The sequence below is a fragment of the Gasterosteus aculeatus genome, chromosome 13 (assembly GCF_964276395.1).
Source record: "Gasterosteus aculeatus chromosome 13, fGasAcu3.hap1.1, whole genome shotgun sequence".
Lineage (NCBI taxonomy): Eukaryota > Metazoa > Chordata > Actinopteri > Perciformes > Gasterosteidae > Gasterosteus > Gasterosteus aculeatus.
The window spans coordinates 20,295,570-20,311,049 of NC_135701.1; the positions used below are offsets into that span (position 1 = coordinate 20,295,570).

Here is a 15,480-nt window from a genome sequence, read left to right on the forward strand (position 1 = left end):
TTTAATGCAGTGGTGGAATGTAATTACGTTACATTACATAATTACATTTACTCAAGTCCTTTACTCAAGTATAATTGTGAGGAATAGTTTCTATTTACGTCTACATAATCCAGGGATTATTATTAACACTTCACTAATATTTGGTAACTTTGAGTTTATCGTGATGCCAGTACTTCAATTTCTTTATCCATTCATTTGACTTTACACTATATTTTTTATTGTTTTACACAGTAAAGGATCTGCGAAATCCTTCCAACACTGAGCAAGTTCTCTTATTATAACAGGCATAAATATTTATATTGCAATGCTGTTTGGTGCTTGGACGCCCTTCCTGCCGTAGGGCGCCGAACCGAGATGAGGCATATTCCCCCCTTTGGGAGTCCAGAGACTGGTGGTGGAGGTAGAGAATAAGTTGCTCCCCTGATGTGCCAGGTTCTGCTGTAGATTGGAGGTGTCGGGTCCACTTTGACAACTGGCAGCAAAAGAGTTTTTAACGTTTGCCTGCACCGATGCAGTTGGTTTACGGTAACGGCCGCCACGTCTGGTTGGCTGGTGCTACCTGACCCCGCCCCTAATCAGCTGGCCGTGCGGCCACGGGGCGAGAGGAGGCCACCAGGGAACGGCACCGCCTGTTCAGTCTTCCTGACTGAACTTTCGCCTAAGCTTCATATAATATTAAGCCGTCTCTTTGACATCTACGGCTTGTTGCGTCATGGAGTGATGTGACAAAAATACAAAAAAGCACATCTTAAGGAGAGACGTGTCGGTTTTGAGGCAGCTCCCCGAATTGAAAAGACGTTCAGCTGCTTCAATTAAACGAGTGGAGATAAAAAGGAACAGAATATAAATCATCCGGACAACAAACCAGAAACCAGAAATGGTCACAACTGACTTCACATTTCTCTGGGTTTCATATTTCTTTTGGATTTCAAGCCTCATTAGCTGGACTACAACGGCTTCATTCTAAACTAAACAATACAGTGACATCAAAGAAAAGAGTTCAGCCAAGAAACGTTATTACTGTCACATCTCTTCCAACCCTTTGGAAAAACTAAGCCGGCTATCCTAAATTCTGCGGTGACAGCTGATCCTCAGATAAAAACCAGCGCTGATTTCTCTTGAAGTTATGTGTGGGTGTGCATGCAGAGTGAGAAATAAAAAATGAATGCTGTGAAAAGAAAGAGATATTCAGGGGTTTGAAGGAAAGGTGAGGCTTTGCTGTACTGATCTCCGTTGGACGAGTTTCTCAATAACAAAAATAATATTTCCAATAATGCATTGGTGGGAGAAGCTGCACAACAAAACCTCATAGACCGGAACTCTGTTTGATGAAGAGAAATGTTTCATTTCGTCCCTAACGATCAACAACGTAAAGGAAAATCCACCTAGATGAATCCATCTGTGCTCACGACTGCAAACACCGCCGCGATGACATCTGGCAGTGCAAAGCCATTGAGCCCGGCCAATAACATCTCATAAGTTCCCTCTGTTCCTTTAAAATAATCATTAGAAAAAGGGCTTTGCTTTGAATAGTAATGTGAAAACATTACTGACTCGGTGGGACAAGAGATAATGGTTGATCATGCTGGTTTGTGGCGATTTTAAACCTGGAAGCACTAAATTAAAATATCTGGTTGTGCTTCAACTGCTGTCCAAGGTGAACGTTACTTAGCAACCGTGACCAGCCGGCTCAACTGTCAGTATGGGAGAAATAGGGCGTTGACCTCCCATGGCGACGCTTGGGCCCGGACATGAAACGGTTGAGGTTACTTGTTGGACTGGAATGGAAACGGTTTGGAATCGACCACGAAGGTCGAGGTCACGGCACGGGACCGGCCATCGGGCCCTTAAACTCACAGAGGCGCCGCTCTTCAAAAACATGTCACTGTCCTCAGGTGCCGCTCTCTCTGCAGAAACACCAAGGCTGAAGCACAAAGCCAGTCTTCCCTCCGCTACAACACCACTTTCTCCACAAACAGCTCCGTGTCCTTCAGCTCAACTTTCCATGCAAAAAAAAAAAAAACCTCCGCTGGCCAAAGCACTTCATGAAAGCACTCAGCGGGAGGAGGGAGAGACCACCCGGCTGCCCTCGGCCCCCGGGCCCCTCCAGCATGACCCGGACTTCATCTCACGGCAGAAGCGGCTGTTTAATATTCACCACCATAAAGGAAACGGTACTCCTGGGTTGTGCAGGAGCTGCTGGTTTGATTCGAGGGGCTCCGTCTTTATGCAAAGCGCCCTGATGAGGCAGCCACTTATCACCGCGTGGCTGCCGTTGTCATACATCAAGGTTTCATGTTATCTGCCAACACATGCATTATTAATCCAGGCGGGTTACGGCGCCGTGTCCTCGTGCGTGCCTATTAGCGGGGAGAGGGATTAATTCCTGCTCACGCCTACAACTCCTCATCGGGGGGAGGAACAAGTTGACGTGATGATGTTGTCGGCGCCTTGTTCACACGCGGCCGGGGGACACTGTGGTCCTCTGGTCATCTGGGGCAGATGCGTTCTGGGGCAGATGCGTTTACCATCAGCATCCAGTGAGGAAGAACGTGCGTCATTCCATCATTAACAAATACTGTGGTTTAGGGCTCCACATTAGCGCTTGTGTGTTGCGTAGAAGCAGCCTGGAGAGGAGAGGAAGGGGAGGAGGTATCTGACAGCAGGGAAAAGCTCAACCCCCCCACCAGGGGGAGGGTTGTGTCGGCCGCATGCTCTGGCTGGTCCTCACTGAGCCCGGCCTTTTGTTATGCTGATTCACTCGGCCTTTTGTCCAAGACACTTCGGGAGTGTGTGTGTGTGTGTGTGTGTGTGTGTGTGTGTACAACATCTTGAAGTGTAGAGCAGACATATCAATAATCACTGACTCGGGAAAGCTTATAATACCAAACCATCCATTAAGGAAAATGTTCACATGTTGATGTGGGATCTGACTTTTATGAACTCAGGCCCATCAAGTTATCATTCAATATTGAGTATTTTGTAGCTGCAGGTGAAGAGACATTGTCATCACCTATAGATGCAGATGGTCTCAATAAGGTTTAGTTCATTCAGCTGCGATATGTATTGTAGGAGGCGCAATGGACATAAACAAGGCGGCACAATGAACAGGCAAAGCAGCTTCTCCTTGAAGATTATTATTCAACGAGTGAAAGAATTAGTGACTAATCGGTCGCTCCTGAAAGAAACATGAGAGGAAAATTTGTGGTACAAAGACAAAGAAATAAAGCACAGAAGGACGGATGCTGGGAGTCTTCAGGATGAGAAGCGAGAGAGAGAGAGAGAGAGAGAGAGAGAGAGAGAGAGGCGTCCAGCCCCCAACGTTGACGTCACAAGCCGAGAGACACAAAACAAGCCGCTCTCAGCTGAGCTGCTCACTCAGTTTCCACTCCCTCCTCACACACGCGCGCACGCACGCGCGCACGCGCACTCTCTGGTTCCACACCTGCCCTCCGGCACGCCGCGACACCTGCTCGCAGCTCACCGGGCTCACTCACCAGAAAGGCAAAAACACTTTGTCTCCTGCAATGACGCCGCGAACATCTGCGTGAGCCTGAGGACCGGGGAGCGAGAAAAAGGGACGGAGGCGACCCCCCCCCCCCCGGACCCCCGTCGCCCCCACCCCCGCCCCCCCTCCAAAAAAGAAGCAGCAGATGTGACTGAAGAGGAGAGGCGGAGAGAAAGAAACTCAATCTGCCCCCCCCTCCACTCATCCTCCCCCCTCCCCTCGATCGGGGGAGAACAATACGGAGCCTCCAGCCGGAGCGGGTCAGCCTTTGTCCCTCTCCCCGGCGGACCGACGCGCTGACACACGCTGACCCGCCGCTGTGAGCGCGGAGGGCGGCGCGCGGCACCTGGACGCGCCGTTTTCCCTTTGCTTCAGTACCTGGACAGCTCCCGAGAGCGACGTGCTTGCGCGCTTGAGTGTTTCTTTTGGAGGGGTTTGTGTGGGTGAAGGGGGGAGGGGGGGTGGTAGGGGAGGTGTGTTTGGAGACGACCACCACAGATGCAGTCCCAGTGCTCTCTCCCGCCGGGCCCCTGCGGGCCCCCGCCGACCCCCGGCTCGCAGAGCAGCTTCTATCAGCTGGAGGAGAAGCAGCTCTTTGAGAAGTTTTGGAGAGGGACTTTCAAGGCCGTGGCCACCCCGAGGCCGGAGAGCGTCATCGTGGCCAGCATCACCGCCCGCCGGAGGCTGACCAGGTGAGTTCTCCTCTCCGATCGCAGGCAAAAGGACCAACCGGCATGTTGGGGTTCTCTCCTCGTCCCCATATTTGAAATGTGGTTGCCTTCCATCTGTTTCAAAGATTGTTTTGACTCTGCATTGCAACACATCTGTAGGTGTCATCGGCAAATGTTAAGAAGGACACCCGGGGATTGGACTGAGGTCAGAAAGCCTTGACTCAAAGTCAGTCCCGCCCTGAAGTCCCTGCTTTTGGACATTTAAAAGTGACTGTGGCATAAAGGCATCGCGTTGACCGCATTTCTGTGACCACATTTAAACACATTAGCTTCCACATTGTCATATTCTAACCTGTACGCCTGTGCTATTCGACTGCAAATCTGACTCAAAATATCTCTCCGGTGTTGATTAATCGCCAAAGAACGTCCCTTCGTCTTTCGTAATGCAGAGGGACACGTTTGAAACATGCTGCCAAACACAGCTGGCATTAAGAGTGCGACACTTTCCCCCGTAGAGGTCACATGGCGGCATCTCCCCGCCGCTAATGTCAAACTTGTCACTTGGAGGGGGGAAGGATGAATATCTGGATCTCTTCTCTCCTCCTCGTCCCGTTGCTTTTGCCTCTGACAACTTCATCCTGTGAGGGCTCCGCTCTGCCTGTTTGTCAAACGCTGCACAATCACACGGCTCTTTGCCCGCGAGGAGACCAACAGTAAACACCACGGACGTTCAAACAGGTCGACCACACACACGCACACACACACACTCTTGCATATCATCCGAGCCGGCTCTGCTCGGGTGACCTTTGAATGGTTTTGACACCCACTATCAGCTTCCTCTTATGTGAAATTAGCTATGTTGATGAGAATTAGAACGGTCCATTTCATCCTACATCGGCGAAGGCAGCGCGACACACTGAACCAGATAATGTGTCTCTAATGGGCTCCGATGCGGCGGCAGCGGCGCGCCGCACGCCGCCTGGTTACAAGAGATGTGATATAGCCGGTGGGATACGATTACGCGGTTAAGAATATCACCAAATGTGCCTCTTTTCGTTCAGGAATCCAACCAACGCGGCCCTTGTTTTTGTCTTTGTGCTTTCAAATCTATTTGGAGGTACGGGCAAAACAAAAAGGGCAAATTAAACAAAAAGGAAAACCAACGTGGCTCGCTGCCATGAGCCGAGCAGCCTTTTTTCTCTCAATAGCCGGAGTCTGTGGCGTGGGGCCCGGCTGTCTCTTCGGCTTTAGCGTATGTAGTAGGGAAGGTTTCCTCAAGTGCCCCCCCCTCCCACCCGCCATGACGATGGGGTCAACGGCGGTGGCGTCTCGGCCCCCTCTCAGGCCCCCGCCTCCATGCGTCTACATCCGTGGACGAACAAAACACAACAAACAAACAAACACAACACAAGGAGAATGGCAAACGCAGGAGGCAGCTCCCCTACCCCCCCTCCCCCCGCCCACCCCCCGTAGCGCTGTTGATTTTGCATGAGCGGAGAGTAACTGGGGAGTGCTTAGGCCATCAGAAAGCATGGCCTCGGGCTCGCTCCTCTGCCTCCTTCCCTCCAAGAGGAGACATCGTTATTCATCCCGGCCAACTGAGGAGGGGAGGGGGGGGGGTGAACAATTGCAGTGGAAGTGAGGGGGCATCATGTTGAGCGGGCAGGGGGGGAGCGGGGGGATGAGGAGACAGGGGGAGAGATTTCGTGTTCCATCGACACAGGTCTCTTTTGGGGTTGGCGCCGCCCCCCGTCCCCCCCCTCTTCGTTTCTGCACCCCTCCTTCCCTCTTTCTCTCTTGACTGAAACAAAACATACACAAAATGCTGCGAGAGCCCGTTAGCCACAGAGGAGTAATTAGAGTTTGTTGTTGTTCTCCTCCTCAGTCCCCCCCCCACCCCCTCACCCCCTCCCCTCTTCCCTCCCGGCCTCCCCCTCTTCGGGCCAGCCGCACGGCAGAGGGGAGGGGTTCACTCTCTCCATGCGGCGCGATGGGGCTGTGCTCCAAACCATCATGACCCTGCAAGCTGTTTTGTTCATGGGGGGGCTCCTCATTAAATATGCAGCCTGGCCAACTTTGGGTTGTGTGTGTGTGTGTGTGTGTGTGTGTTGCTTTGTGTGCGTTCATGTGCATCTGTGCTGGAGATGTGCTTCAGCAATAGCCAGGGTTTGAGATAATGTTCTAAGCTTGTGCGCGTGTGTGAGTGTGTGCGCGCGTGTGTGTTGGTGTGTGTGTGTGTGTGTGTGTGTGTGTGTGTGTGTGTGGCTACTGTGTTAGTGGGGTCTTGTCCAACTGTGGCAGATGGCAAGCTTGAGAGAATGCAATGTAAGGGAGGTGGGGATAGTGTGTATGTGTGTGTGTGTGTGTGTGCGTGTGTGTGTGTGTGTGTGTGTGTGTGTGTGTGTGTGTGTGGTCGGGGGTTTCAGGCCTCTTACCTCAGCAGATGCTGGTTTAACGAGAAGGAGCGGGAAGGGGCTTGGGGGGGCTTGTTCACTGACAGCCACGCTGGGAATATACTGCAGGGCTGGACAAAATAACAGGAACACACTACAGCAAGAAAGCCGTGAAATTCAACTACAGCCTGGAAACGTCAAATCAACACTTCTTTGAAATGATCACATTCAAAATGAATCATTATTAAAGTACATACTGTTCAACCGAATTAATGATGATTGCTAATGATGATAATTATAATAATGTGTGCGGTCTTCACAGATATAAAGCAGTTTAATAGTAAAAAAAAAACAGAAGATATTTATAAAACAGTAAAAAGGCTGAATGAATTAGACTACAAGAAGACTGTCATAGTTTAGACACAATGGAGTGCAAAGAAAAACATAATTGGTCACACACAGTTACATAAAAAGGGACGTGGTGTCAAAGTGGAGACAGGTTCAGGCAGTCTGAAGTACGGAGCTAGGGAGGTGCAAAGCTGAGGGTCGCGGACTGAAAGGGGGCCGGTCACCCCCGGTCGTGGAGCTAGTGGGTGGAACAAATAGGAGACTCTGGCCCGAGGATCTCTGTGGCTCATACGGGATTTACATATCAACAATAACCGGGGGCCTGAACGTGCCTTGGAAAGTCAAGTCTTAGACCCACGGGGAGCCAATGTTAACGTGCGGGAATGGGAGTGATGTGATATGATTTCCTAGAGTTTTTAAAAAAATCCATTTTTGGATGAGCTGGAGGCGAGAAAATGGCCTGCTTATAAATATAAGGCACGCATAACTCTGTCTAAATCCTCAGCAGTTCGAAATTATGACAACTAGTGCGTGCTTCGAATGAGATGAAAACGGTCTCGTGGAAATGATACTGGTAAATAATGTAAAGAAATAATCGGTTCAATTGTGTGGAAAACATCCAAAAAAGATGATCTGGAGAGAGGGACAAGGGTTTTTTCCAGGGTCGACCGATGTAGATTTGTAAGGGGGGGGGGCGCTGCTCACATTTAGCTGTCACTAGTTGAGGGGCGATGTGTGGAAGGAGCTAATGGTCTGAAATACAAGCCCGGCTTGATCGTGGTTTTCAACTGGAAATCAGATGTGAATAATAACAAGCCCATGTTTGAGATTATCACTAAACTGAGTGTACAGAAAGCCTCATTAGGCTTTTTGTTTTTACGGTTTTCGGTGGGATGTTGTCTCTTTAAAAAGTGCAATTTGATCTATAATACTTCGGCTATCATATCAGATAACATCCAAGGATGATGGGCGAGATATTTGAAATACAGCCAAGTCCAACGGACAAGATGGGAACATCAGAAACGTTGAAAACACCAGATGATGTGAGCCGCTTCATTAAGTGTACCTGAAATGACAGTGTCATAGATTAGGAAGAGCTATTTTTGGCACCCCTGGTTTTGCAAGTAAAAGTTAATGTTCTGTGACTTACAGCTGCGATTTGCTCGAGGTGATTCTGATTGAAAAGACAAGACCAAAAGAGGAGAAATGAACAACGATTTTCCCAAGGTGCTTTTCTTTAACACACATGCACATTGAACCTAGAGACTAAACCCAAGATGAGAAAATGAATCCACCTTCTAATGATGGGAATAATTGGAAAGAGAACTCAAAAAGAGCTGGAGGAGCAGCTTGGCGACGAGTTTGCACATCCCCCCCCGACTCACATCAGTATCTCCGGGTATCTCCGGGTATCTCGGCTGCTGAGGGAGACTAGGAGATGATGCCGCCCCCCCGGCACCCGAGCCCCCAACGGGCGGCATTCCGACTTATTACCCCAGTGGATTCCCATTGGATATTGATTCCTGAGCAGCAAAATTTACTGCAATCAAACCAGAGTCGGGGGGCTCGGCGCTCGGCCCGTTTTCCGGTGGGATGCGCTTTGTGTGCCGCGGGAATATACATCACAAGATGTCAAAAAACAGCTGACATACGCTCCTCTTTCTCAAACCCATCTCCATTACTTACGTCCCACCTCTATCGCCCTCACTTCCCTCTTTCACCCACCTGTCTCTTACCTTAGTAACCTCTGCCGGTCCGACCACCTGCCCTCTTGACCCCATTCCATCCCATATTCTACAATCTATCGCTCCTGACCTTCCTCCTTTCCTCACTTGTCTCATTACCACTTCTTTGTTATCTGATTGTTTTCCCAAATCGCTGAAGGAGACAAGAGTTAACCCTCTCCTGAAGAATCCCATCTGAAGAACACAACTACAGACCGGTCTCTCTTCTTCCCTTTTTGACCCCCACCAGTCAGGCTTCGAGGCAGACCATTCCACAGAGACTGCTCTCCTTGCTGTCTCAGAGCAACTCCACACTGCTAGCGCCGCCTCTGTCTCCTCTGTCCTCATCCTTCTGGACCTTTATTCTGCATTTGACACAGTAAACCATCAGACCCTTATTTCCTCCCTTCATGAACTTGGTGTCTCAGGCTCTGCTTTCTCCCTTCTCTCGTCCTACCTTGACGGGTCCCACTTACCGGGTAACCTGGAGAGGATCTGAGTCGGAAACTTGTCCTCTCACTAGTTCCTCAGGGTTCCGTCCTGGGTCCCCTCCTCTTCTCGCGCTACACCAACTCTCTCGGCGCTGTGATTCGCTCGCATGGCTTCTCCTACCACATCTATGCCGATGACACCCAACTAATTCTCTCCTTCCCTCACTTGGACACCCAGGTGGCGCCACGGATCTCTCCCTGTCTGACTGACATTTCTCAATGGATGTCCGCTCATCATCTGAAAGTCAACCCCGACAAGACTGAACGACTTATCTTTCGGGTAAAAGATTCTCCTACACAGGACCTGATTGTTAACCTTGGCAACTCCAGCTTGACCGCTAGGAACCTCGGCGTCACACTTGAGAGCCAACTCTCCCTGACTCCCAACGTCACTGCGCCAACACAATCCTGTAGATACACTCTCTACAACATCAGGAGAATACGTCCTCTTCTCACTCAGAAGGCAGCCCAGGTGCTGATTCAGGCTCTTGTCATCTCCCGCCTGGACTACTGCAACTCCCTCCTGGCTGGTCTCCCTGCCACCGCCATTCGACCTCTGCAGCTCATCCAGAATGCAGCAGCTCGACTGGTCTTTAACCTCCCGAAATTCTCCCACACTACTCCACTCCTCCGCTCTCTTCACTGGCTACCGGTGGCCGCCCGCATCCACTTCAAAACATTGGTGCTCACGTACCGGGCTGTGAATGGATCGGGTCCAGCTTACATCCAGGACATGGTCGCTTTCTTGTTTCTTGTTCTTCTGAGTTTGCATCCTTATGGTTGAAATGCACTTATTGTAAGTCGCTTTGGATAAAAGCGTCAGCTAACTGACATTTAAAGCAAAAGATGCTAATCGGCGGAGTTGATCTATATTTAGTGCTGATTGCACAGCTAATCCATTCAAATGGGATCATCATCATCATCGTGATAAGCACCTGGTGCAGAGGCACACGCCGCCCCCCCCCCCCCCCCCCCTCAGCCCTTTCAGCACCTTGTAGTTGTTCACATTTTGCCACCATGGTCGCCATGCTGAGAATTGTACCAACTCGAGATCACACGCTCGATGCAAAGCAGGATGGGAGCGAAAAAAAAGCCGGTCTCTGTGAGATCAACAGAGTCTTTGATATTTTAATCCAGCCAATCTCTTTTTTAAGTCTCGTACACACTTTGTGAAAAGGTGTAAAATTGTGTGCTTGCTCGGGTTTTGCATCAAAGAATAGAGCAGCTCTGACTCTGCAGACACACACGTAAATACATACGTTATTATTACTGCATCTCGTGCTTGAACGCATCACGGCCCCTAAAGGCATTAACATGCTCACAATAGAGAGGAACTCAATAGAACAAAAAAATGAGCTCAGTCTGTGTTTCGGCGAATGTGAGGTTACGTAGTATAAAGATGACTTTGTCATGCCTAAAACTAAAAGTGTTGATTGTGTGATTGTCGCCTTGTTATGTGAGGATGCGTGTCAGGAAGTCCAATTTTCGTCTAATTATTCTTTGTGTGTGTGTGTGTGTTCTGTTTTTCTCCTTGTGTTTCTCCTTTACACACACCTGGCATTTGGATAAAGATAAAAAGAGGAAAATCTCTGACTTTAGAAGCAGTAATTCGTCATAAAGACATCTGACCTTTAATTTGTTTTTAGTTTGAAACAAAAGCGAGGGACTAAAAGGGTAAATACAGACACTTTGTCACACGACGGAACACCTGATATTGATTGATTCTGCAAAGCTCGCCGCCTTTACCGCGATGATTCCTCCGGAGCCGAGCCGAGCAGCAGCAGCAGCAGCGTCTTCGGAGATGAAAGCGGGTTAGAGTCAACGCTTCCTCTGAAACATCAGCTCAAAGCTGCCATGAAATTCCCCCTCAGGCATCAAAGCTCTCGGCGCGCGTCCACCTCAGGACAATTCCTCACGCTGCCTTTGTCCCACGGCCGATTTCACGTGTATCATTGTCTAGTCTGGGGGGGGGGGGGGGGTTGTGACCTGTTTGTAGCCAGATAATGATGTTTCATTTGATTCAACTTCTGCTCTCACCCTGTTCTTTGCGTGTGGTTCATGTCCAGAATACAACGCTCACATGGAACCAAAGCAGACCAGTCTTATTACCCGGATATTCGTAGGTGACTCTTTTAAAGTAATCTTGCTTATCTTCTCTTAGTTTTAAATGTGACGCAGTGCAATCTGTTTCCAACACAGAAATAATCTATGGAAGCTGTGTCTATATTATACATGTTATATATACATATGTGTGAAATGAAGTTATCGGCAGACATCTAGCTCAGATATTCCAGGTTAAAACATTAGCAGGAGGTGTTCAAATGTCTGTCTGTCAACAACATTTTACTATGCATGAGACTTTAAGAGCTCATCATGCGGTTTGTCTATAACACACCGAAGTTTAAACGTTGAATAATTCACTGAGCAACACACACAGCAAAAGGTCAACGGACTCAGGTTGTGCAAAATGAGTGAGGTCCACTTAATGTTCACTCCGCATCAGTGAAAAGGAGGCAAAGAGCTGTCGAGCTCTAAAGAGACATTTTCTGCTCCGACGGCAGAACGTTTGAGCTTGTATTTTTACGCCTGAATCACTTTAATTCCGCAATCACAACGAGGAGCAACATTTCAGTGTGATTGAAATTGTTCGTGTGCAAATGTAGAATAAGCTGCAGGATCATGGATGTGTTTCTGCACCTGGATGCCCTTACATTAAGACCGAGTGCACTGACATTCAAAACGACTCGTGACATTTAAGTCCATTAACATGGTGCATTGATTATGCTTGTGTTACAGGTGTGTGTGCGTGTGTGTGTGTGTCTTCTCATTGTGTCTGTTTGCCAAGTGCAGACTCTGCCAGATTAAATGTAAGACATGTCGACACAAAGGTGTGGGATGGTTATTGATGTGATGAACATCTCTGAGACGTAAAAACAGGGACGAAAAAGGGTGAAGGAGGGAAAGGGAAAGAAAAATATTCATCTTCTGCAATGAAGAGGTCGGCGGGAAATCAATATACTGCAAAGCCGGGCTGCAAAAAGTCGTCCATTTCAGGACACTGTCTTTATTACAAGGTCATTACATTTGACTCAATATCATATTCCAGTCCATGATCCTGTCTTGGTCAAAGTGAATGGAATTATGTGCAGGCACATGTCCTTGAATAGGCTGATAATAGACGACCAGACAGACGGTGATACGTCCCTTTGTCCTCTTCACTCGTACGGACAGCCAGATGTGAGCAGATGTGACCTCGCTTTGAGCCGTTCAGTACCAGCGAGTGGTGCTCTTCTATCCATCTGATCTATTAGATCCCTAACAAGTGAAAACATGTGACCCGACCTTCACCTTTCAGAGGCCCCACACGCCGAAGGATGCCGGCCACATTTATACGAAGTCTATCCACATACATTGCTAAAGAGAATTGAAATAATCAGCACGTTTTCCATAGTTGAACTTGATCCAACACATACGAATTTAAATTGAACAGCAGAAGTCCTTCTTTTTCTGGAGCGCCCTGACGAACATTCTTGTATTTATTTTGTGCTGTAAATGCTAATCTATTCAAACCACAGCGTCCAGTAAACCCGCGCTGCTGCGTGAGGAACTCCCGAGTGTGTTGAGCCGAAGCATAAATGACGCGACAGGTGTTGAATATACAGAGGCAGAAAAAGTCATAATGGTAATAAGATCAGCAGTCCTTTGAGGGGGGGGGGACTGCCACGAGGAAGCGCCATCGCTCACCATGACAGCAGGCCGGCGCCCCTCCCGGACCGAAAGCCGCCCCGCGCCGACGGCCTCATTAAATATGCATGCAGCCCGCAGTCGGCATGTTGGGGAAAAACACGAAAAATCCTTTAAAATGAGGCTGAAGCTCAACGCACACAAACGCACACACACACACACACACACACACACACACACACACAGAGGACATTCAGACAATGAGTCTCGTTGGTTTCAATTTTCTTCTTCTTTGGAAGCGGAGCCCTGAAGCGGTCTCAGTATTCATTATTAAAATGCAAACCTATCAAAGTGAACTCCTCATCGCTTAAATTAAATCATTTCAAGGCCGACTGGCTCTCACGTCTGGGCCTCTCCTTCCTCTCCTTCCTCTCCTTCCTCTTCCTCCTCGGCCTCCTCCACTTTTTGCCTTTTCGCTCCTCGCCCCTTCCGCATCTCAGGAAGACGTCCCGCCGCTCGCGTAGAATCGCCCGCCATCGCCGCCCCCTGATGGGGCGAGGCCGCGCTGACGTCTGCGGATGCAATCGGAGGATGTAATTGGCCGCACGGCGTCACTCCCTCGTTGAGGATCGGCTCTTTTCAACCAATGAAAGGTTACAGGTTTATCACTAGTCCTAACACTCTATGTTATGTTGTTATTCCTGCTTTCAAATATAATCCATTTGGCCTTGTACTCAATAGTTGTTCTTTGAGCATAGAAATGTAATGATTCATGCTTTTAAGTGATAATATAACTTTTACTGCCTTTTAGCTGTAAAACAACTATAACGCATCCGAGGGGGGGGGGTTGTTGATCAATACCAGTGTGAGGCGGCTAATAACAGCGGGTCATGACTGCAGCCTCAGCCGCTTTAGGGAGGGATTGAATTCTGCGCTGGGGGAAGATGTGCGAATCATCCCGGCTCAGTCCGATTAGTTATTGGCTTTTTTTTTTTGTTCTTTTAACAAAGCTGAGCTTGATTAGTTCTACAAAGCCGAGGCCTTGAGGTTGGAAATGAAGAGCTGAGAAGGAATGAATCACCACCTAAAAAGATGGAAGGGTCATTTCGTGTGAGAAGGAATAAATAAATGAGCTGAAATGGAAATTAGTTATTTATTTTGACCTTGGAAGGTGGAGACAGTCAGTAATACTCCAGAGCTGACGTAAGGAGAATAACAACAGAAAACTATTGTGTGGTTTTAAGTGTACTTTCATTTAACCCAAAGAGGAAATACAACCCGTCTCCAAAACCACATCCGATTGGACGCACATCAGAAATCCCCGAGTTGGACTCTGATCAGCGAAGGTCAGCGGCTGACGGCCCAGCGGGTCGAGGGCCTGCCGTCCTCCCAGCGCGCCTGAGCGTTATTCCCAGTGACACGCCAGTGGCCGGCGCGTCCCAGTGAGGGCCGATCGGCGCAAACGGAGCTTGCGCCGAAAACGGAACGTGGATCGCCTCTTTTCAACTGTTTGCTGCTTTTTTTTCCACAATTTCACATTAAAAAAAATAACAGAATTTTTTTATGCCATCGCTGGACGCCGGGACGCCGCGCTATCATGGATGATTGGATGATTTGTCAAATTATACGGACCTCAGCAGAGGAAACGTCTACCGTGTCATCTCACATTCGCAGGCAACAGAAAACCATCACACCAAGTTTCCCATCAGCACTCTCTCTCTGCCTGTTGTCTGGAAATGGCTCATTTCTTTCCTTAATCACGTAAAGCAACGGCCTCGGGAAACGCTCAGTCATCATATTAACATCCCCCCCCGCCGAAGACACTGCTCAGAGAAAACGCAAACTGTGGTCACGCTCATAGATACCCGTGGTCCCTGCTTTCTTATATTTATTAGTGCAAACAGTTTGAAGCTTTGTTCATGACGTTGACGTTTCAATTGTTATTATCAGCTAAATTGCCTCGACCGGCTTCCACCTTCCCGGCCCACTTTTTTCTCAAAATGTATTGGATACAAGAAAAGATTCAGTCCAAAGTTCTACGTTTACTTAATAAAAGATGGAATCATTCCCAAAATTCTCTTTTAATGAAATGTTCTACTAAAAAATACAGCGAATAGCGGAATAAATGACTTATATGTGCACATAAGGATGCCATGTACGATCATTACAAATGGTCATTCAACGTTTTGAGACCATATGGGGGGAAAAAGTACCTGATTCCATCTGGTATGTAAATTCATGAATAATCATAAATTCCATTCTGTGGCATCATCGTGATGCAAGATGAATTAACTTCTCAGCCTCAGTCCTCCCTATTCATCCTCATGGATCTGTTTTCTATATGAAATCCTTCCATTGCTGCGTGCTTTGATCCGGCTGAAATCCCTCAGTTTGAAAAAATAATGGCAGAATAATTTGTCATTACAGATTAAATAGATTAAATCTACTTTACAACAAAGCTTCAGCGCGTTGCCCGCCGCGGTGCAACTTTCTCTTTAAAAAACGGAAACGTCTACCGGCCTCAGAAGGACGTTTCATAGAGATACGCACCCTGCACGTGCCGTCTAATTTGTTAATTAAATGTATCTCGGACGGATCGGGATATCCTACTCGATTATAAGAAACGTAATTAATGTCTCTGGCATGTGAGCTCATTTCAGT

General features: G+C 48.4%; 1 protein-coding gene across 3 annotated transcripts in view; it reads left to right on the top strand.

Moving 5' to 3' along the window:
• Window positions 1–3,372: 3,372 nt before the first annotated feature.
• Window positions 3,373–15,480, top strand: part of srrm4 (serine/arginine repetitive matrix 4) — a 37,906-nt gene continuing 25,798 nt past the window's right edge. For 2 of the 3 annotated variants that reach the window (XM_040195512.2, XM_040195513.2), the window contains exon 1: window positions 3,373–4,200. In XM_040195512.2, the coding sequence (XP_040051446.2) occupies window positions 4,007–4,200 (194 nt within the window). In that variant the 5' untranslated portion in view covers window positions 3,373–4,006. The remainder of the gene's footprint in view (window positions 4,201–15,480) is intronic. The other variant, XM_078086159.1, reaches the window with a different exon arrangement.